We start from the raw sequence: 18,614 nt of genomic DNA, 5'->3' as shown, positions 1-18,614 counted from the left end.
GATAGAGAGAGAGAGATGGATAGAGAGAGAGAGATGGATAGAGAGAGAGAGATGGATAGAGAGAGAGAGAGAGAGAGAGAGAGAGAGAGAGAGAGAGAGAGAGAGAGATAGAGAGAGAGATAGAGATAGAGATAGAGATAGAGATAGAGATAGAGATAGAGATAGAGATAGAGATAGAGATAGAGATAGAGATAGAGAGAGAGAGGTTGAGAGAGAGAGGTTGAGAGATAGAGATAGAGATAGAGATAGAGAGAGAGAGGTTGAGAGAGAGAGGTTGAGAGATAGAGATAGAGATAGAGATAGAGATAGAGATAGAGATAGAGAGAGAGAAAGAGAGAGTAAGAGAGAGAGAGAGAGAGAGAGAGAGAGAGAGAGAGAGAGAGAGAGAGAGAGAGAGAGAGAGAGAGAGAGAGAGAGAGAGAGAGAGAGAGATATATATATATATATATATATATATATATATATATAGATATATAGAGATATATGGAGATATATGGAGATATATAGAGATATATGGATGGATGGATGGATGGATGGATGGATGGATCCCGTAAATTATATTGTTGTTGTATGAAATGTTTCTCTGCAGCATTTGTGGTTTGTTTGTTTGTAACAGGAGGAGTTTAAATGGATGTTGGAGAAGGCTGGCTTCAGGAACATTTCCTATACCAACCTCAGCATGGGCATCGTTGCTATTCATTCGGGATTTAAAATTTGAACTTTGATCTCACTGAGTGATTTTACTTAACCGAACACCGTATTTTTGTTCATCCATCTGTGCTGATGCTCACCACTCTGACTGCACCCCTTTCTGTAGTTCCATGTACGAATGAATGCAACAATTATTTGTGAATGTGCTTGTGTTCAATAAAAATCACCAATTCGTATGACTTTTTCTGTTGGAAACTCATTGCTCTTCCATGAGCCTAAACCCTTTTTTTTCTCTTGCCACGTTTCCTGGCATACATCAAACGTACCGCTCGCACAATGATCTTCCTTCCGAAGCGACGCGGCAGGGTCGCTGTCCGAGTCTCAGGACCTTAATCCTGATGCCGGATTTTATATTAAAACGAGGGGAAAACGCTGCTGGGGATGGGAAAGGCAGGTGAGGTCTCCACCGAGTGGATGTGTTTTCGCAGAAGGAGGATGTGAAAGAAGCGTTCGATTGTGCAGGGTAGTGCGGCTCCTCTGTGGCATGGACCCCGATACGGATCTTAAAGACGCACCGGTCATGAAGGGACATGGCCTGTGCTTGCACAACTCGTCTGCGTTCAACGGAAGTCAGGTCACCAAGAGTGGGGGTGTATGTTTGGGGGTGGGGGGGGTGGCACCATCTGTGGAAGACCTCGATTGGAAGTCGTTGATGAATCGGTGCTCGGCCTTGCATCATCGTTTGGGATGGAAGATCTTAAGAATTGCAGCAGCAGCAACAACAGTGGCAAGGATAACTACGACGTGGCTGAGGTTTCTGAATGGAGAGCCGAAACTGTTTTGAAGCTCGTAGACCTTTACGAGAGCCACCCCTGCCTCTGAAGTACTTCACGTCACGATTACTACAGTGAGATCGCCCGTTTGAGGGCTCTTCAGGTGATCGCGGCACAAATCAGACGCTCAGGTGAGGGACCCACGCACGGCCGGATTAAGACCTTTAGAGGCCCTAAGCACTGAAAATATTATGGTACCCCCATATATATGTAATCCAAAATAAAAACAACACTAAAGCGTAAAATGAATTTTTATTTTTCGAAATGAAACAAAACTTACAGTAAGGTTTATTTACAGTAAACACTACGGCATCAGTATTACATTGCATAAAAAAATGTGTAAAAAAAAATTAATATTCTCGGATATTATTTTTTTTTCCTTTATTGTGGAAAATGTATTCGGCTGGGAGTCAGGACTTTTTATTATTTATTTATTTTTATTATTTAATATTATTAAATTAATATTAATATTATTAACTTTTTATTATTTAATAATGGAAAATTTATTATTTATTTGGCTGGGAGTCAGGACGGCTGGCTACCTGGCCGCGAGCACGCGGCTGGACGTCCACCCCTTTCCGGAGCTCCGGTTGCTAAAGGACTGACCAGGGCAGCCGAATCCAGAGGAGGCGAGACAAGGTGACCTCCCGTGTTGAGTTGACCAATCGCTTGTCATACTGCGCCGGACGAGACGCCTCGGAGCATGGGGTGCAGCCAGACCGAAGACGCGCTCGAGCACACAGGACCAATCTCCTCTCTCTCGACCCGACAACCACGATGCCACTCGGAGTGCCCAGGACGGAGGATGAAGGGCGGACGCTGACCAGCGCGAGTGCAAACGAAGCAGCGAGCGCCAGCAGACAAGGTCAGGCGATCCGGCAGACCAAAAACCAACTCAACTCCGACCCTTCTGTCGGATCGTGCCGAACTATTATTCACCCCTTCTCCAGAGGGGAGGAACCGCCTGCCATGGACCCGCTCTCGCTAACTGGACGGTTTTGGCATGCCAATGCGCTCGCCGCCCCCGTGATTGGCCAAAAGGGGCGCCAGGTCCGCTGATTGGACCGGGGGGCATGGCGGCCGCCACGGCGGACCGCGCCTCAAACAGGGAGACTAACATTGTCCTGCGTGGGCTGCACTCATTGCCCGACCGACGGCAACCTCGCTCGCATCCTCCGGATTGGGTGAGAGAGATGCCAGGTCCTCTTGAACTTCGCCCACCGCGAGCGTTATGGCGTCAGGATGGAGCGAAGGTGTTGTTATAGTTGTTGGTGATGTAAAAATGTAAAAGAAAACCCTGACTATCAAAATAACTCTGCAGCGCACGAACATTTAATTCCCACTAGACTAGGGACGGGTTCTATCTATAAACACACACTTACCGATATAACTATTCTCTAAGGACCTGAATGCTGAGTGCAGTAAGCTTCCAAATTCGTAACAAAATAGCCTCTTACTGTCAAACCAATAGTGGAGATTCTGAAGTGAACTTGATGTCCTGGAGATTACAATTGATATCCCTAACAGTGCTGCCTTTAGCTGAATTTGAAGACCACATCCTCTTGCCAGACCAAAATCCACACCAATAGGCCACCACTGTACGTACCCATCAAAATATGTATTCATTTGGATTGTTGAGAGACAAACATAATATGTATAAAAAAACTTGCGCGCACACACAACACACACACACACACACACACACACACACACACACACACACACACACACACACACACACACACACACAAATACTGCTTGGTCATTGGGAGGTACCTCGCCTGGTGTCATCTTGAGAGCTTAGCTCGACTTCTGAGCTATCTTGCCAGACCTTTACAATCAAACTATGTAAGCTCTCAAACGATTGGTTATTTATCGGTCATTGTGAGAAAAAAAGTCATCTGGCTGGCCAGCATGGATGAACAGGCTACACAACCCTCAAGCCAGGTTGATAACCATGATGAAGTGAGTGATAAATATGCGGTGGCTACGACCGGAGTCCGACAGGATGATGCAGATGTAATGCACTTAGCTTTGAGCTGTCTGCTCTGGGTCCGATTCCTGACCCGACTGTAAACTGTCGGATTGTTGTTTCACCGGTAAGGTGATGCATTGAATGTGCTATCTCTCATATGGGACGTTAAGCTGGGTGTCCCATCTGCTGGCATGAGCTGGTGGACATTAAAGATCATACGGTTTCTTGTGAAAAGCAGGCGAGTTATCACGAGCACCATGATGAAGTTCCAATGTCTTACCCCAGCTGTGGGTAGAAAGTTTTCTCGTTTTTTTTTCTCAGGTATTCCTCGACATTCAGTTACTCATTGCGCTTCCATGAGCTTAAATAAATAAAAATCATCATCATCATCATCATCATCATCCATTTTACACGACTTGCTCTCTCTCAATGTCATTGCTGTCTATGGGCAACAGCTCCTATACCATCAACAAATTCATGTATCCAGGTGGCTATCTTCGGCTATGATGGGCAACTATTATTATTATTATTATTATAGGGCATTAGTAATCATGACATTATGATGATTAGGTGCTAGTGTTACGAATTTGGAAGCCTTGTGCACACAGACAGCAGTCCCTAAGCTTAGTTATTTCGATAAGTATGTGTTTATAGTTTGAATCCGTTCTTCTGTCTAATGGGAATTCCGTGTGTGCGCTACGAGTTATTTTTTAATTAGGTTTTTACAACTACAACTACGACGACGACAACAACAACAACAACAACAACAACAACAACAACAACAACAACAACAACAACAATGCCACCGTCCCTCACTCGACCCAGTCGCCATTGCCCACGTGTTTTTGGCTGAGGGCGTGGACGGAGCCTCCGTCGCTCCGGATCGAGGCTCCGCTCCAAGGAAGGGCATGGACCAAACGTTTCCTCCAGCCAATGAGCGGAGGGCGAGCACCACACGCGCGCCCCAGCCAATCGGGAGGCTGACCACAAGTCGTCCGACAGCCCCTCGTCCAACCAGGAGGCGAGTGGCGAGGAAAGAAACCCTCCCACCTCAAGAGAGAAAAGGAGACGAGATGACGACAGATAAGAGTCTTGGTGGCGATTGCGGTGCGGTCTGTGGTCGTTGTTGAGCAGTCTGCAGTCTTGGTGCTGACAACGCCAATGTTGTGGGTTTGAGTCCCATCGTGGTGGTTCGGTGTAACCGTACGAGGCGGGACAGGTACCCCGGCCCAGCTCTACCGAATAGACTCACAGGGTTCAGTTTGTTTTGTGTGTGTGTGTGTGTGTGTGTGTGTGTGTGTGTGTGTGTGTGTGTGTGTGTGTGTGTGTGTGTGTGTGCGCGCGCGCGTGCCCCGTCTGTAAGTAGAAATGTTTTAGTGTTTTCCTTTCCTTGTAAATTCCATTTTCTTATTCGGATAACTCTGCTCTTTTTGTGCTCCCCCTCCCCGATTATTGTTATAAATAAACCCCTGTTAAATGTACCAGCTCGTTTTCTGTGCTTTCTCTCATTGGCCTAGCAAGGTGCGTATTGAGAAATAGTAAAGCTGTTGGTGCCGTAAATTGTTAATTTGGTCCGGCACGGCTTTGGTAACTTCCGCTCGGTTACGCCGGATCCGAGTCTGTGATAGCGACTTGATTCGGACAAAGTCGGCCGAGGGTGTGGTTTCCCCGGTAGTTGGACGGCGTGAGTACTTGGGTAAATTGGAATTAGACAAGTGGACCGTACCTCACGCCGTCAAAATATTGGTGACCACGGTCCTCTAAATGACCCATGAACGTTCGGAGTTGTCTGAGAGTCACGACCTAAATTCCGGGTGTTCGGTGGGAGAAGACTCCACTGCTCCACCTAATGGTCGTTCATAGTCACCGAACCCCGGCCCACAACACGAGCACATTCCCGATTTGGTAATTTTTCTTAATTTACGAGTCATCTCACATGCCACAGATTGTTCATTTGATGATTAGTAGGTTATCATAGTTATCTCATTTTTTGTATTATCTATGTAGTTCATGATCTCAGCAACATGCTTTGCTGTCTTGTGTGTTTTGTTTTCAAGTCTGCGAAGTCGAGACCGAATTGAGCAACCTCAGAACTCAATATACCCGTGAAAAGGCCCGAGCACGCTCTACGCCAAAGAGTGGTTCTGGAACTGTTGAAGTATATCACAGCAAGTGGTGGCTTCTCCCCAAAATGGCCTTTTTAGAGGACTACGTGACTTCACGCTGAACCACAGTAAGCATGAAGGGATTAAAGTCATTATGAGATTTAAAATATCCATTTTTTTTTTCTTTGGAATAAAATGAAAGAATGTTAATGCTCATGGAATGACGTATTTGAGAGACTTAAAGAAGGAAGAGGCGTTTGGGCATTTACCTTCTTGGCACAACTCAGAGTGCCATTGGTGACCCATGATAAGTAGCCCGGCCTCCTGTGGGGGGAAGCCATCTGGCTGGCTGCAACCAAAAATGCCCATCAGTGATTGGAAACCATTACAAAAATTCAATAAAAGGATAAAAATCCATCCTGGGCTGAGACCTCGGTCTGTGTGGCCACACCGAGCAGCTGGAATGTGTGCTGAAAATAACGATCTCCAGTCATTCCGTTCCACCTTTCGAGTCTCTACCTCACTGAGAGAGAGATCTGCATAAAAGCAAAAAGTTGAAAAAGTGCCGCCTGTCCCAAAACCAACAATAACTAGAGTGCATAGAACACTTTACCCCATGCAGGTGCGCTATCTTGCAAAACAAGGACATGGGTGGGGTCTATGAGCAGATAATTTGATTGGTCAATTCTGTAATATTTTGTTCAAGTACTGTTAAATGGAAGGGTTTCCAAAGTGCCAAAAAGGTGATTTGTGTTCAAGTATGTACATAATTACTGCATATTGAAATTTTAAAAAGATTTTCAAGGTTCTGGAAAACTTTTTTTTGGAAATCATCTTTTACACCTTATTTAACCCTTAAAAGGTATCCTGGGATGTTGAGGACCCCAAGCCAAACATATATTTTCAAAATAATATCTTTATTTTTTAACCATTTTATTTCTAAAAAATAATAAAAACAGTTGTTAATAGTAGGTTAATCTAGTTTTAGTTAGGGTTTTAGTCTTATGCCTGGTGTTGGCGCAGTGGTAAGGGCAGTGGCTTGGGACCCAAGAGGTCCTGAGTTCAAGCCCCGTTGGGACACTGAATTAATATATGTATGTATATGTATATATATATAATGTGTATATATATATATATATATATATATATATATATATATATATATATAATATATATAAATATATATATATATAAACCAAGTCGAAAACACCAGGGGGTTGACTCAGCCTGCCATCCTTCCGAGGTCGGCGAAATGAGTACCAGTTGTACTGGGCCCGGTGTATGCCCCGGTTAGAATAGGTGTACCATATCCCTGTGTGTCGTAAGAGGCGACCAGGGTTGCGTCAGGAAGGGCATCCGGCGTAAAACATGTGCCAAATCACTATGCGGATCATAATGGATGATCCGCTGTGGCGACCCCGAACGGGAGCAGCCGAAAGAAGAAGAAGAATCTAGTTTTAGTCTTAAAATATTGCAAAGGGTTTCAATTTGATATTTACATAGTTATTTCAATAAAACAATTAGAACATTTTTCTTTCTAAAAAAAAATTCCTTCAGGATCTTGGAGGGGGATCTGAAAGACCCCATGTTGCCCAGATGTTACTGCGAGATGGAAGGTTACCTATTAAGAGTGAACACGTTACAATAGTTCTTCGTGCATGTTGTTTGTGTCCTTTATGACGTCTTTTAAGACAGTAAGTTTCCTGTTTAGAATGATTTTCAATTTTGTTTGACTGCTGGACAGGCAGACAGTAAAAAAAAAATCTCCTTCCTCTCTGTGCTTGCGCGATTGTGACTAATTCAGAGACAAAGTCCGGTAAAATTGCAGGTTTGTTTTCCAATTAATGTTCAAAATATAACATTCAGATGAAATTAAGTTGTTCCTCAATCATAAACCGATGGTTGTCGCCATACAGAGCTTTTCGCTTCACGTGCATGTGGTAAAAACAATTGTACAACCACATACCCACACCTGTCATTCTCTGCCTAATTCAGTCACTCTACCCCTGACAGAGGGACCAAAGCTGAATAGTTCAGGGGGTGATCCCCTCGGGGTCTACATCGTTCCCTCAGCCCTTGTCTTACTTTGCTTTGCTCTCTGTGGAGACTTCATCTTCACCTGGGAATGCTGCAAATTCTCCAAAGGTGATCACTCAAAGGAACATTCAGATGACATTCGCTGGCACCCTGTGCCTAGGTTCATTGTGATCCTTGAGTAAGATGATGCCATAGCCCCGTTTGCCGACAGGTGATGATACACCGCCATTCACCTGGTAACCACGCTGATGAGGGGTTGGACTTGTAACCAGGACGCACCACACCACACCACAAAATTAAAAAAAAAGAAAAGATTATAAGCAAAAACATATGCATGTGTGCAAACGTACATGGACGCACACACACATACACTCGCACATGTAAACAGGTTGCAATAGTCTCTCAACACCTTTGGGGTGAGATTAACAAAAGAAGATAACCAAGTAACTGCACCAGAGACAAGGTTGCTTATATAGGTCGAGATACAATGGATCATCGTGATCTGATTAGTAGATATCTACAACAGCAGGAATGGTGTTGGTGCTTGAGCTGTTGTAGTAGATGTGATCCAGCAGAGAACCCAAGTCTGTGGTGGGCACTTTCACAAGCTGTGAGAATCCTTTTGAGGACATGAACCTGAGTAATTTTGATTGTATAGTAACTGATAGAAGATCGTCATTGAAGTAACCCAGGATAACAGTTGGGATTGTTTGATGTGGAATTGTTGAGAGGTAATCGTCAAAGTCTGACAGGGTGGTCATTAAAAGCTCTGGATTGCGGTAGACAGCTACAACTACAACACACATCCTTAGATTAGAATGTGTGGTTACTGTAACAGCCTAACTTCAAGTAGAGGAGAGTGTGAGACGTCTGTGCTTAAGGCGCTGTCACACCTTGACGATTTAGCCAGCGTATGCCGACTTATGAAAAATTTGTCTAAAACGCTAGCACACGTCGAATACGTTATGGGTAAGTTTTGTATACGTTAAGAGCACGCTGAAAAACACTGCCATACGTCGTAGTACGCTGGCTTTCATCGTTGTACTTTGCGGTTGTCCTCAAATTTTAGCATGCTTGAAATTTTATGACGTATGCCAGCGTATGACTCACACGTTCCACTACGCTGGCCATAAGTTGTAGGCACGTTATGCGATCGTTGACACATGTCGACACACGTTACTTGTAAGTTACTCATAAGTCGAAACACGTCGAGGTAATGCTTAGCGTACCCGAAACTTATTTATAACCTATGAGTAACGTATTGTAGGCACGTTACACGATCGTTGACACACGTCTAGGCACATTATGCGATCGTTGACACATGTCGAGGCACGTTACTTGTAAGTTACTCATAAGTCGAAACACATCGAGGTAATGCTTAGCGTACCCAAAACTTATTTCTAACCTATGAGTAATGTGCTTTGAACCGATGTGTAACGTACCTCCAACGCATATTGACGTATGTAGACGTATTTGATTGACGTCTTCCGGACGACCACAGAACTTACTGAACGTGTTTCTAATTTACAGCTACCGTATAATGGCGTATTGGCAGCGTTAAAAAAACAACAACAACAATAACTTCCGATATTTCGTCACATGCCGTTACGTCACGTCTGATTGCCTCTTCAGTTTGCTCATGTCTTATTCTTAGTTCCTCCTCTGTGAATATTTTCTGTTTGAGGATATTGTCACGTCGACGTCGAAATTTAAAAGCAAATGTCCGAATATATTTTAAAATTCGTGATGGACTAAAAAAATAAATAAATAAATAACAACAACAACAACTTCAGATATTTCGTCACGTGCCTTCACGGAGCCAAGGAGAAAAAAATAAAATAAGTTTCGGGTATGCTAAACATTACCTCGACGTGTTTCGACTTATGAGTAACTTACAAGGAACTTGTGTCGATGTGTGTCAACGATCGCATATCGTGCCTACAACTTATTCCCAGCGTAGCGGAATGTGTGAGCCATACGGCAAGTACGTCGTAAAATTTTCAGCATGCTTGAAATTTCACGACGTACGAGACGTACCACGAAATATGACAGCATACTTCAACGTTTTTCAGCGTGCTCTTAACGTATACACAACTTACCCATAACGTATTCGACGTGTGCCAGCTTGGTTCGGCAAATTTTTCATAGGTCGGCATACGCTGGCTAAATCGTCAAGGTGTGACTGCGTGGTTGACACTTCCAATTCTCAGGCGGTTATGATTTAAATCGGCGTGCGGCAGGTTTTTAACAGGCTACGCCACGAGTTCGTCGGCGATACGTGCAGCGCGCTATGCCTAAGTTAAACTATCGTTGGGCATAGGTTGTGAACGCCGACAACAGGCTAAGCATTCGTTGGTATAAGTTATCTATAAGACAACGAAACGTTCTGTGCCCGTTACTAATATGTTATGCATACGACCAACATGTTATGAATGCGATCAAAACTTAAAAAAAAACATCAATTTCAGCGTACGCCAACGTTTTACATACATTTTTATACGTTGCCATTGCTGGCTAAATCGTCAAGGTGTAACAGCGCCTTTACAGGAAGTAGTGAAGTTCGATGTGATGTCATGACTCTACTATTGGATAGGTCTTGACTGCTTGTAGTGAGATGGTCCAACCTGTAGACTTTGCGCTTGCCAAGCCAGCCGTTCCTTATGAACGGTTTTGAATGGAGTGCTTGCTCGAGTGCTTAAGCCACTTAACAAACGCTCTACAAGAAACCTGGTAACTGAACACACTCCTGCAAAACTGGAGGTTCGTGGAAGTATTATGAAGGCTATTTGTGTCATCGTGTTCAAATATATAATTCAATTTCAATAGAGGTTTAAAGAGATTTTAAAGGTGTATTAATAGAAAAATTATGGGTTTCACCACCATTTTCTCCAGCGTCTATTCCACCATCCTGTCGAACACAGTACATTAGTTATTCATGCCTGTTGTTTGTATCTATTATAACGTCCTTAAAAACAGTAAGTTTCCTGTTTGGAACGATTTTCAATTTTATTCGATTGCCAGGCAGGCAGACAGAGTAAACATATCTCACTCCTCTCTGCGCACGTGCGATCGGGATGAATTCTGAGCTAAGCTATGGTAAAACAAAAAACTCGTCTTCCTATTCATGTTCTGATTCATGTTCAAAATATAACATTCTATTTCAATAAGCTGTTCCTTGATCATAAACTGACGGATGGACGGACAGATATGAACCAATTGCTTAACCCTGCTTTTCGTTTTGTGTGTGCGGGGTAACAAAGGTCCAGCCCAGCAGAAAGAAGAGATGGATTGAAACATAGAGTAGAAGGAGACTATCCTCCACTGCAAAACGCATTTTGCACAGGAGGCATGGAGGATGCATGGAAAGGGAGAACGTTTCCTGCACCATCTCGGTTCTTGAAACATGATCCTATACTAAAATAGAGATGGATACTTTCTGTTCCACCTTCTGAAACCTGCAAATGGAGATTAAAACCACCATGACTGCAAATTTTTATCAGGTCTTAAATTATTTTTTTCCCCCTTGTTATGGACAACTTGAAATAGTTAAAGCTGTGATGAACCTGACATGGTGCCCATGTTAAACGAAGCGTACGAGTCAACTCTGGAACAAGACACTGCCTCTGACCGGTTTGAAAGCTCCCAAGTGCTTGCTTCGGATATGGAAGAAACCTTGCCCATATCACCTCCGTGGCAGCGAGAAAATGCTGGGAGATGGAACAGGAAAAGTGAAACGCATCGCTGAGGAGGAAATCATCATGAGCAAGGCTATAGAAAACATGGCCAGAGTGGCAGAGTGTTTTGAACGACCATCGATACCTCCGGTTAGTGCTCAGGCACAACCAGTCGCCGATGCCGACGTACATTTCAGACATTTTGTAACGGCTCAGCTAAAAAACATCCGAAACACAACGCCTTGCGGAGTGTTTTGAATATGCTGCGAGACGCGCAAAGGGTACCGGCTGTTCAATTTCAAACAACGACTGCGAGGAGTCCCGTTTTGGAACCGTCGACCTGTGCCTCTGATCCCATCTCTACAACCAGTTGCATTTCTGCCACTGCTAATCCACAGCCAAACACTAATGGTGATCGAACCATTTACATGAGCCAGTACCCGCACCTCAGCCAATCGAGTCAATGAGATGATACCACCTGTTCAACAGGTTGGCACTTTACGCCACGTGCACTTTGGAAATTTATAACAGGAATCGACTGTATTTTGTAATACTTTGTTGTGCACTTTTCTTTTCAGTAAAGCAAGTTCATTTATACAAACAAGTGTCTGCTTTATTTATTAATGCCCAAAACATTAGCTTCTCCTCTCTTCCCACGGCAGTTAACATCCCTCGATCAACGTCGTGTTGATTTAATCTATTGTTGCGGCCTCAGTTTGTCATGTTCCACGAGAAACACCCGCTTCCTTCGGGAGCAGCCTGGGGGAAGGGAGGGTGGATAGTGCAGGAGGTGGGGGAAATGTATTCCCCCCCCTACCACCTCTCCCCCCAGTCTGTAGCAGGGGTCAGTAAACCACCTACACTGTGGTATGTGTACAAGCAACATCATCGTTTTATGGCCATTTTCATGCTTGCATGTATCAGTGCCCGTGTACAAGCAAAAAACGTACGTCGCCTACCCCCCCCCTGCAAGTGTGGGGGGGGGGGGATTTCTCTTTTTTGTGCCTATGAACTGACCCTTGGTACTACCAACACATGCAAAATTTGTCGATCAGCCCAGCCCTGTTTTTTTTTTTTTTTCTATGACCTTCACACACATACAGAGAATTGCCTGATATAATATAATTAGAGCCGACCTGTTGCTTTGCTGACGGAGCAATTAATCATCCTGTTTGCCAAAACCCTTCCCCCCCACCAAACAAAGTTGTATTTGTAAAGAGAGAGGAGAGAAAGAGAAAGAGAAAAAAAAGAAAGAGAAAGAAAGGTGTTTACATATGGATATTTTAGTAGGATAACTCAGCATTACCTTCTGGAGTGTACATTCAACACGTGCTGCCATGGGGTCGGAGAGAGTGTTGTTAGACCGCCCAGGGGGGTCAGCCTAGCTGGAAAGTTAACCAATTTTCATGTATACAGCAATGGTCCGTGTGCATGTACATACAAGGAAATGGACGTCTGCCGGGCCCATTATGGTGGATGTGTTCAAAAGGGCCATTAGAAAGGGACCCCAAAATGGAGCTAGATCAGCTCTGTGAGTTAACCTGATGAAACCTAGTGAAAAATGTTCGGCGTAGTTCGAAAATGTTCGTCTGGCCACTGCCAGACATTTTCAGTGGTGGGGTGTGCCTGCCGGATTACAAAACCGGAACCCCAAAATTGAGTGAGATTAGCTCATGAGTTAACCTGATGAAACCTGCTGGAAAATGTTCAGCATAGTCCCAGATATCATGAATGACCACTGCCAGACATTTTCAGTGTTGGGGTGTGCCTGCCAGACACCCCTGAATGCCACCACCCCAAAAATTGAGCTAGATCAGCTTGTGATTTAACCTGATGAGAATAACATTGAGAATAAAATACAATGGAATAACAGCAACATAACTTTTGAAAATCAGATGTTTTACTTCAAGTCATGGGAAAAGGAGGGATTTCTAAGGTATAACACGTCATTTGTCGTGGGTGTTGTAAAGACGCAGACGTTATCTGTTAAATGTAATACATTGCCGAAACTATTATTTCCCTTTAAGTTCATACAATTAAAGAAAGCGTTTTCGAGATTATGGTTGGATAAATTGTGGCCTGCTGAAACAGGTATGGATTAATCAGGGGAACAATTTATAGAAATGTCAATTGCAGTAGATGTTATCAATGTTTTAAACATGAAAACAAAACACTTTTACTCATTGATTGTAGAGAGAAAAAAAAAAAACAGATAGAACCTGACGTATTTAATCTTTGGCAACAACGATGAGCTGTGGTACTAAAACAAAGATGAGCTTTGGTACTAAAACGCATGCCAGAGCTCTTTTGCACGAGTTGAAATATGAACTGATTTTTTTTTTACAGTAAATCAAACGAAAGAAATGACAGAAGTCAGGTAGAAAGATTGTTTGACATGCTATGTTACAGAATTTGATTTCATTTGTCTGTACATTTATGTTTTGTAATGTGATTATCATATGATGAAACAATAAAGTCCTTCGAATGAGGCAAAGAAAGAAAGAAAAAAAATGAATGCCCACTTGACATTTTCTGTGGTGGAGTATGCCTGCCAGACACCTGGAACCCCCTCCCCAACTCCAAAATACAGAACTAGATCTGAGCTCATGAGTTACCAATCCCGATGAAAGTGACTGTAAATGTTCAGCATAATACGGTACTGTATAGCCCATATGAATGACCACAAGTAGATGTCAGCCATTCATTCCACAAATTCAAATTCTCTAGAGTGGTCTCCTCTCAGTAATCCCCATCTTCCTCCTCTGATTCTGAGTCTTCACTCCATGCTTCGCCATCTGAATCTCTCAATAATCAATCAATACTTTCTACTTCCAACTCCGACTCGCTGTCAGCTTCAACCTCCATCTCCTCTGCGTTATTACTGCCATTCGCAAACAAACTGTCTGGTATGGCTGGCCCTTCAAACCAGATTGTCTTCAGGATGATGTCATTCACAGACCATCCATAATCGGTTGGTGACAAACCGTCTCCAGTTTCTTCTTGCGTCGGTTTCTTCCTTCTCGAAACTCTATTGGATTAGTATTGGCATGTTGGTCATCTTGCAACACATTTTGGTGGGTGTGTCCAACTGTCACATGTAACGTTTCTTTCCCATCTAGAGTTTTCACGTTTGCATCATTGTTATCCCACACACAGGCCGTTGCTAAATTTGGCTCAAGGCGAATCCAATCTGGAGTGTCGCGTTCGTCACCCTTAACTGAATAGGCGAATTCAGTCTCGAGCGCCTTGGTCTCACTGTAGCTTATACAGTGTCCTGTTCTGTTCAGAATCTGCATGGCCAGTTTTGATCCTGTGAGGGATGCAAGCCCAAGACCCACGGCTGTGCGTTTCCATGGTTTTATGGTACCACGAGTGACGTTGTAAATGGCATCCGATGCCATTGCAGTTACCTTTCTGTCGACTGTAACCTTGTGTGCACCACTGAAAGTTGGTGTCATGCCACCAAGGAGACATCTGAAGAACAGGTCCAGCTGTGTTGGTATCTCTGCAGCGCATTCCTTCAAATTTTGTACTGTTGCAGGATTTGGGGTCTTGGTCTTCGAGAGCTGCATAATCAGAGATCTAAGATGGAGAGCGGCCCATCTTAACTTATTATCCTGTTCATACCATTTAGAATCCTCATGAAGGCGAGCCTTGGCATCCTCTTCTGGAAGAGCAGAACTATAGATGAAGTTGCCTTTCCGATGGTCCGCCAGTTTTATTGCGATATCTTCTTTGAAATGGTCTTTTACCTTCCTGGTAAGATTTTGAGCTGTGTATGCCTGAACCTCTGCCCCATCTCCTCCGACACTGGTGTACTCCTCTTTGTACATGCCAAGTAAATCACTAACTATCACAGATCGTTGCTTTTCTACCACCTCATTCTGGATATATGAAAGCAGAGATGCAAATGCTCTCTTGTGGTAGGACTGAGACGAGCTCCCTTCATTGGGTCTATCTTGATCATCAGTCTCCCTCAGGAACTGGACACGGCAGGATTTGTGGTATTCTGCTTCCTTTGCGATCAGGTCCACGCCACTCCGAATGAGACTCTTGATACGTTCGTTTTTAGAAGACTTTACCTGATGGCAAAGTGACTCACAACCGGCAACTGTCGCTATCTTCAGTCTGGGCTCCTCTTTTCCATTTTTCTTCTTCTGGCTTTTGCCACAGAAAATACAAGTCCCTTTCAACAGGCCCTGCTGATCAGACTTGGGAAGGACACTGCAGCATATTGTTTGGATAGAAGCCTTTTTGGCAGATGGTTCATCATTAGGTGGCAGGGGTTCTTTCAGACGCTTCACTGCTATGTAATGCTTATGACAAGAAGGGTGATAGCTGACTGTAGATTCGTGATCACTGCTTATCAAAATCTTTTTGTGTGACCTCAAAGTATTTGTCAGATTTCAAATTTTTACGCAAGGCAGCAGCATTCTTTACTGTTGTCCATGTCCTGTCACTGAACTTTCTCAGCTTGCCGTCCTCTTCTGTGCACTTGTGACAGATATAGCAGCTTGAAACACCCTCAGCATCATTGTTCTGGAATGAAAATAGGGTCCGTTAATGTGGAGTAAAAATTAAATGGTCCAGGGACCATATGATCACATGTGGATATAACTGTCAGCTCGGCAACCGCATAATGTTTGAATCGATATTCTGTGCAAATAAATGGACCTGTAACCTTTGATCTCATAACCCCAAATCTAATCATGTTGCCTCTTCTTCCAAGTGCATACAGGTAAAAAGTTTGACGAAAATCCTTTCAACGGTTATTAAGACATCACGATAGCGAGACTCGGACGGACGGACAACCCGAAAACATAAATTTGTGGCGAAGGCATAATGATGTTTGACATTTGGTTATGGGAATTCCGAATTTCACCTCTGTCTTTGAAGTTACAAAATTATGCTAACTCAGTAGACATTTTGAGAGGAGATTTCTCTGGTGGCTTGGTGAGTGGTATCTTCTCAGTGCTTTAGAATGTGCAAATTAAGTTTCATTCCCCTTACCGCTTGATTGACAATAGTGGATGAACGATTTGATCCTTGGGCTGACTCTCCCAAACATTGCTCTTCTGAAGTTGCACATTTTTCTTCTGGATCCATCCTCCTGGGTGATTCTTCCGAACCCTGCTCTTCTTAAGTCATCCTCCTGGGTGACGTCGTTAATCCAAAGCTGAAAGAATAGAATAATGTATTGAATTAAAAAATCCCCAGAGCCACACTTTTACTAACACCCATTATAAAAAGAAATGACTACAGTAATAGTGAATATTAATTGAGAGGAATCAAAATTGACATTTATCATAGTATGGGCATATTAGCTTACCTTGAGGGAAATTCTTCAGTAACATGTACAAGAATGATCATAATGGTCCAGTCAGACAAAAAATATGAGGCCCCGCGAGGAGGAGTGATGATAGGCTCGGATGATAGGGTAAGTGTTAAAATAGTGCTATATGGCATTAACTCCAAAATGGCCGATGTTTTCCTTACATCACTCCTCCTCGTGGCGTCTCATATGCCTTCATTTCCCTCAATCAAGAAAAGAGTATACATTCATTGTTTCGCTTTGAAATTAATGACCGTAGACCTAAGCATATAGGCTCCACTTGTCGTATATAGTGTGAGTAACCTTGGCTGCATAAGGTTCATTGAAATATCTATATCAGTCGATAAAGTAGGCCGAATTAATGGACAAGTGGCCCTCCATATGATGGATGGACAGCATCAGCAGGAGGGTGAGGGTTAGGTGAATCCTATGTTGTTTGTGATTAGGCCTCTGCACTATCCTGGTAACATACCCGTACCTGATGGATTCAAAGGGATGTACATGTACATGTACCGCTTTGCACCACCATAAACACACTGATTTTGAGTATAGTCACAAAGGAGAGACTTCTCTTAAATCTTTAAGGTTTTAAAGCTTGATTAATGAGATAATAGGTGGCAGCATGATATCTATGGGGGAGCAATTTAAGTAACAAAACTTACATCTCGGACTGCGTCGAATATCTTCTTGGATGTGTTGATGACTCTGATCCTCAATAAAATAAGTTGGGTTGCAGTGCAAAGAGAACTTGACTACTTGATTCTTATTTTAAAACTGACACATATACCGGTAAAAGTGTCACAAAACGTAATACATCTAAAGTAACATGCCTGGCACCTTAATGTTGTCTCGGTTCAGGCTTGGTCAAATACATGCTATATTGATAATTGTGAGTAAATAACAATGCCACAGAATCAAGAGATACATTGGGCTTATTCTTAGAATTCCGTCTGGCTCAATGGAGGGCAGGCATTTAAGGGTGTCTGGCAGGCACGTGCACTCCGCCACTGAAAATTCATGATACAGGGAGTTATGCTGAACATTTTCCAGGAGGTTTCATCAACGTAACTCACGAGCTGATCTGGCTCAATTTTGGGTGTGCGGGCATTCGGGGTGTGTCTGGAGGACACACCCCACCACTGAAAATATCTGGCAGTGACCATTCCTGGTACTTGGGACCATACCGAATGTTTTCCAGTAGGTTCCACCGGGTTAACTCACGAGCTGATCGAGCTCAATTTTTGGGGTGGGGGCATTCGGGGGTGTCTGGTGGGCACACCCACCACTGAAAAAGTCTGGCAGTGATCATTCCTAATACTTGGGACTATACCGAATGTTTTCCAGTAGGTTCCACCGGGTTAACTCACGAGCTGATCTAGCTCAATTTTGTTGGCGCCTCAAAGCCTGGTGTTGGCGCAGTGGTTAGGGCAGTGGTTAGGGCAGTGGCTTGGGACCCAAAAGGTCCTGAGTTCAAGCCCCGTTGGGACACTGAATTAATATATGTATGTATATATATATATATATATATATATATATATATATGTATATATATGTGTATATATAAACCAAGTCGAAAACACCAGGGGGTTGACAGCCTGCCATCCTTCCGAGGTCAGCGAAATGAGCACCAGTTGTACTGGGCCCGGTTAGAATAGGTGTACCATATCCCTGTGTGTCGTAAGAGGCGACCAGGGTTGCGTCAGGAAGGGCATCCGGCGTAAAATCCTATGCCAAATCATTATGCGGACAACAAAACGAATTTCCATACGGGATCGGTCGAGGCCCGGGTTACCAACGACCGACACCGGTACCGGTGGTCAGCAGGGTACCAGTGGAAATTGTGCTACTGCTGGGCGAAGGAGGAGAAGGAGACGGGGAAGGGGAGTCCGGAGGCAGTGGGAGAGGAGGAAGGGTAGAAGTGTGGAGGTGAGAGTTGGAACTCTGAATGTTGGGACGATGACTGGCAAAGGGCGAGAGTTGGCTGATATGATGGAGAGAAGAAAGGTG

General features: G+C 43.7%; 1 protein-coding gene and 1 pseudogene across 2 annotated transcripts in view; both read left to right on the top strand.

The window, feature by feature from the left end:
• The window catches only part of COQ5 (coenzyme Q5, methyltransferase), a 34,182-nt gene extending 33,292 nt beyond the window's left edge, over nucleotides 1–890 (top strand). For both annotated transcript variants that reach the window (XM_085859543.1, XM_085859542.1), the window contains one exon: nucleotides 617–890. In XM_085859543.1, the coding sequence (XP_085715669.1) occupies nucleotides 617–718 (102 nt within the window). In that variant the 3' untranslated portion in view covers nucleotides 719–890. The remainder of the gene's footprint in view (nucleotides 1–616) is intronic.
• Nucleotides 891–1,067: 177 nt separating this feature from the next.
• LOC147010906 (uncharacterized) lies at nucleotides 1,068–12,169 on the top strand (annotated as a pseudogene).
• Nucleotides 12,170–18,614: the final 6,445 nt, after the last annotated feature.

Source organism: Eptatretus burgeri, chromosome 16 (genome assembly GCF_056783735.1).
Source record: "Eptatretus burgeri isolate ZD-2024b chromosome 16, Ebu_testis_v1, whole genome shotgun sequence".
In the NCBI taxonomy this organism is placed as follows: domain Eukaryota; kingdom Metazoa; phylum Chordata; class Myxini; order Myxiniformes; family Myxinidae; genus Eptatretus; species Eptatretus burgeri.
Note: the sequence above shows the minus strand (reverse complement) of the source record. Positions and strands in the feature narration are given on the sequence as shown.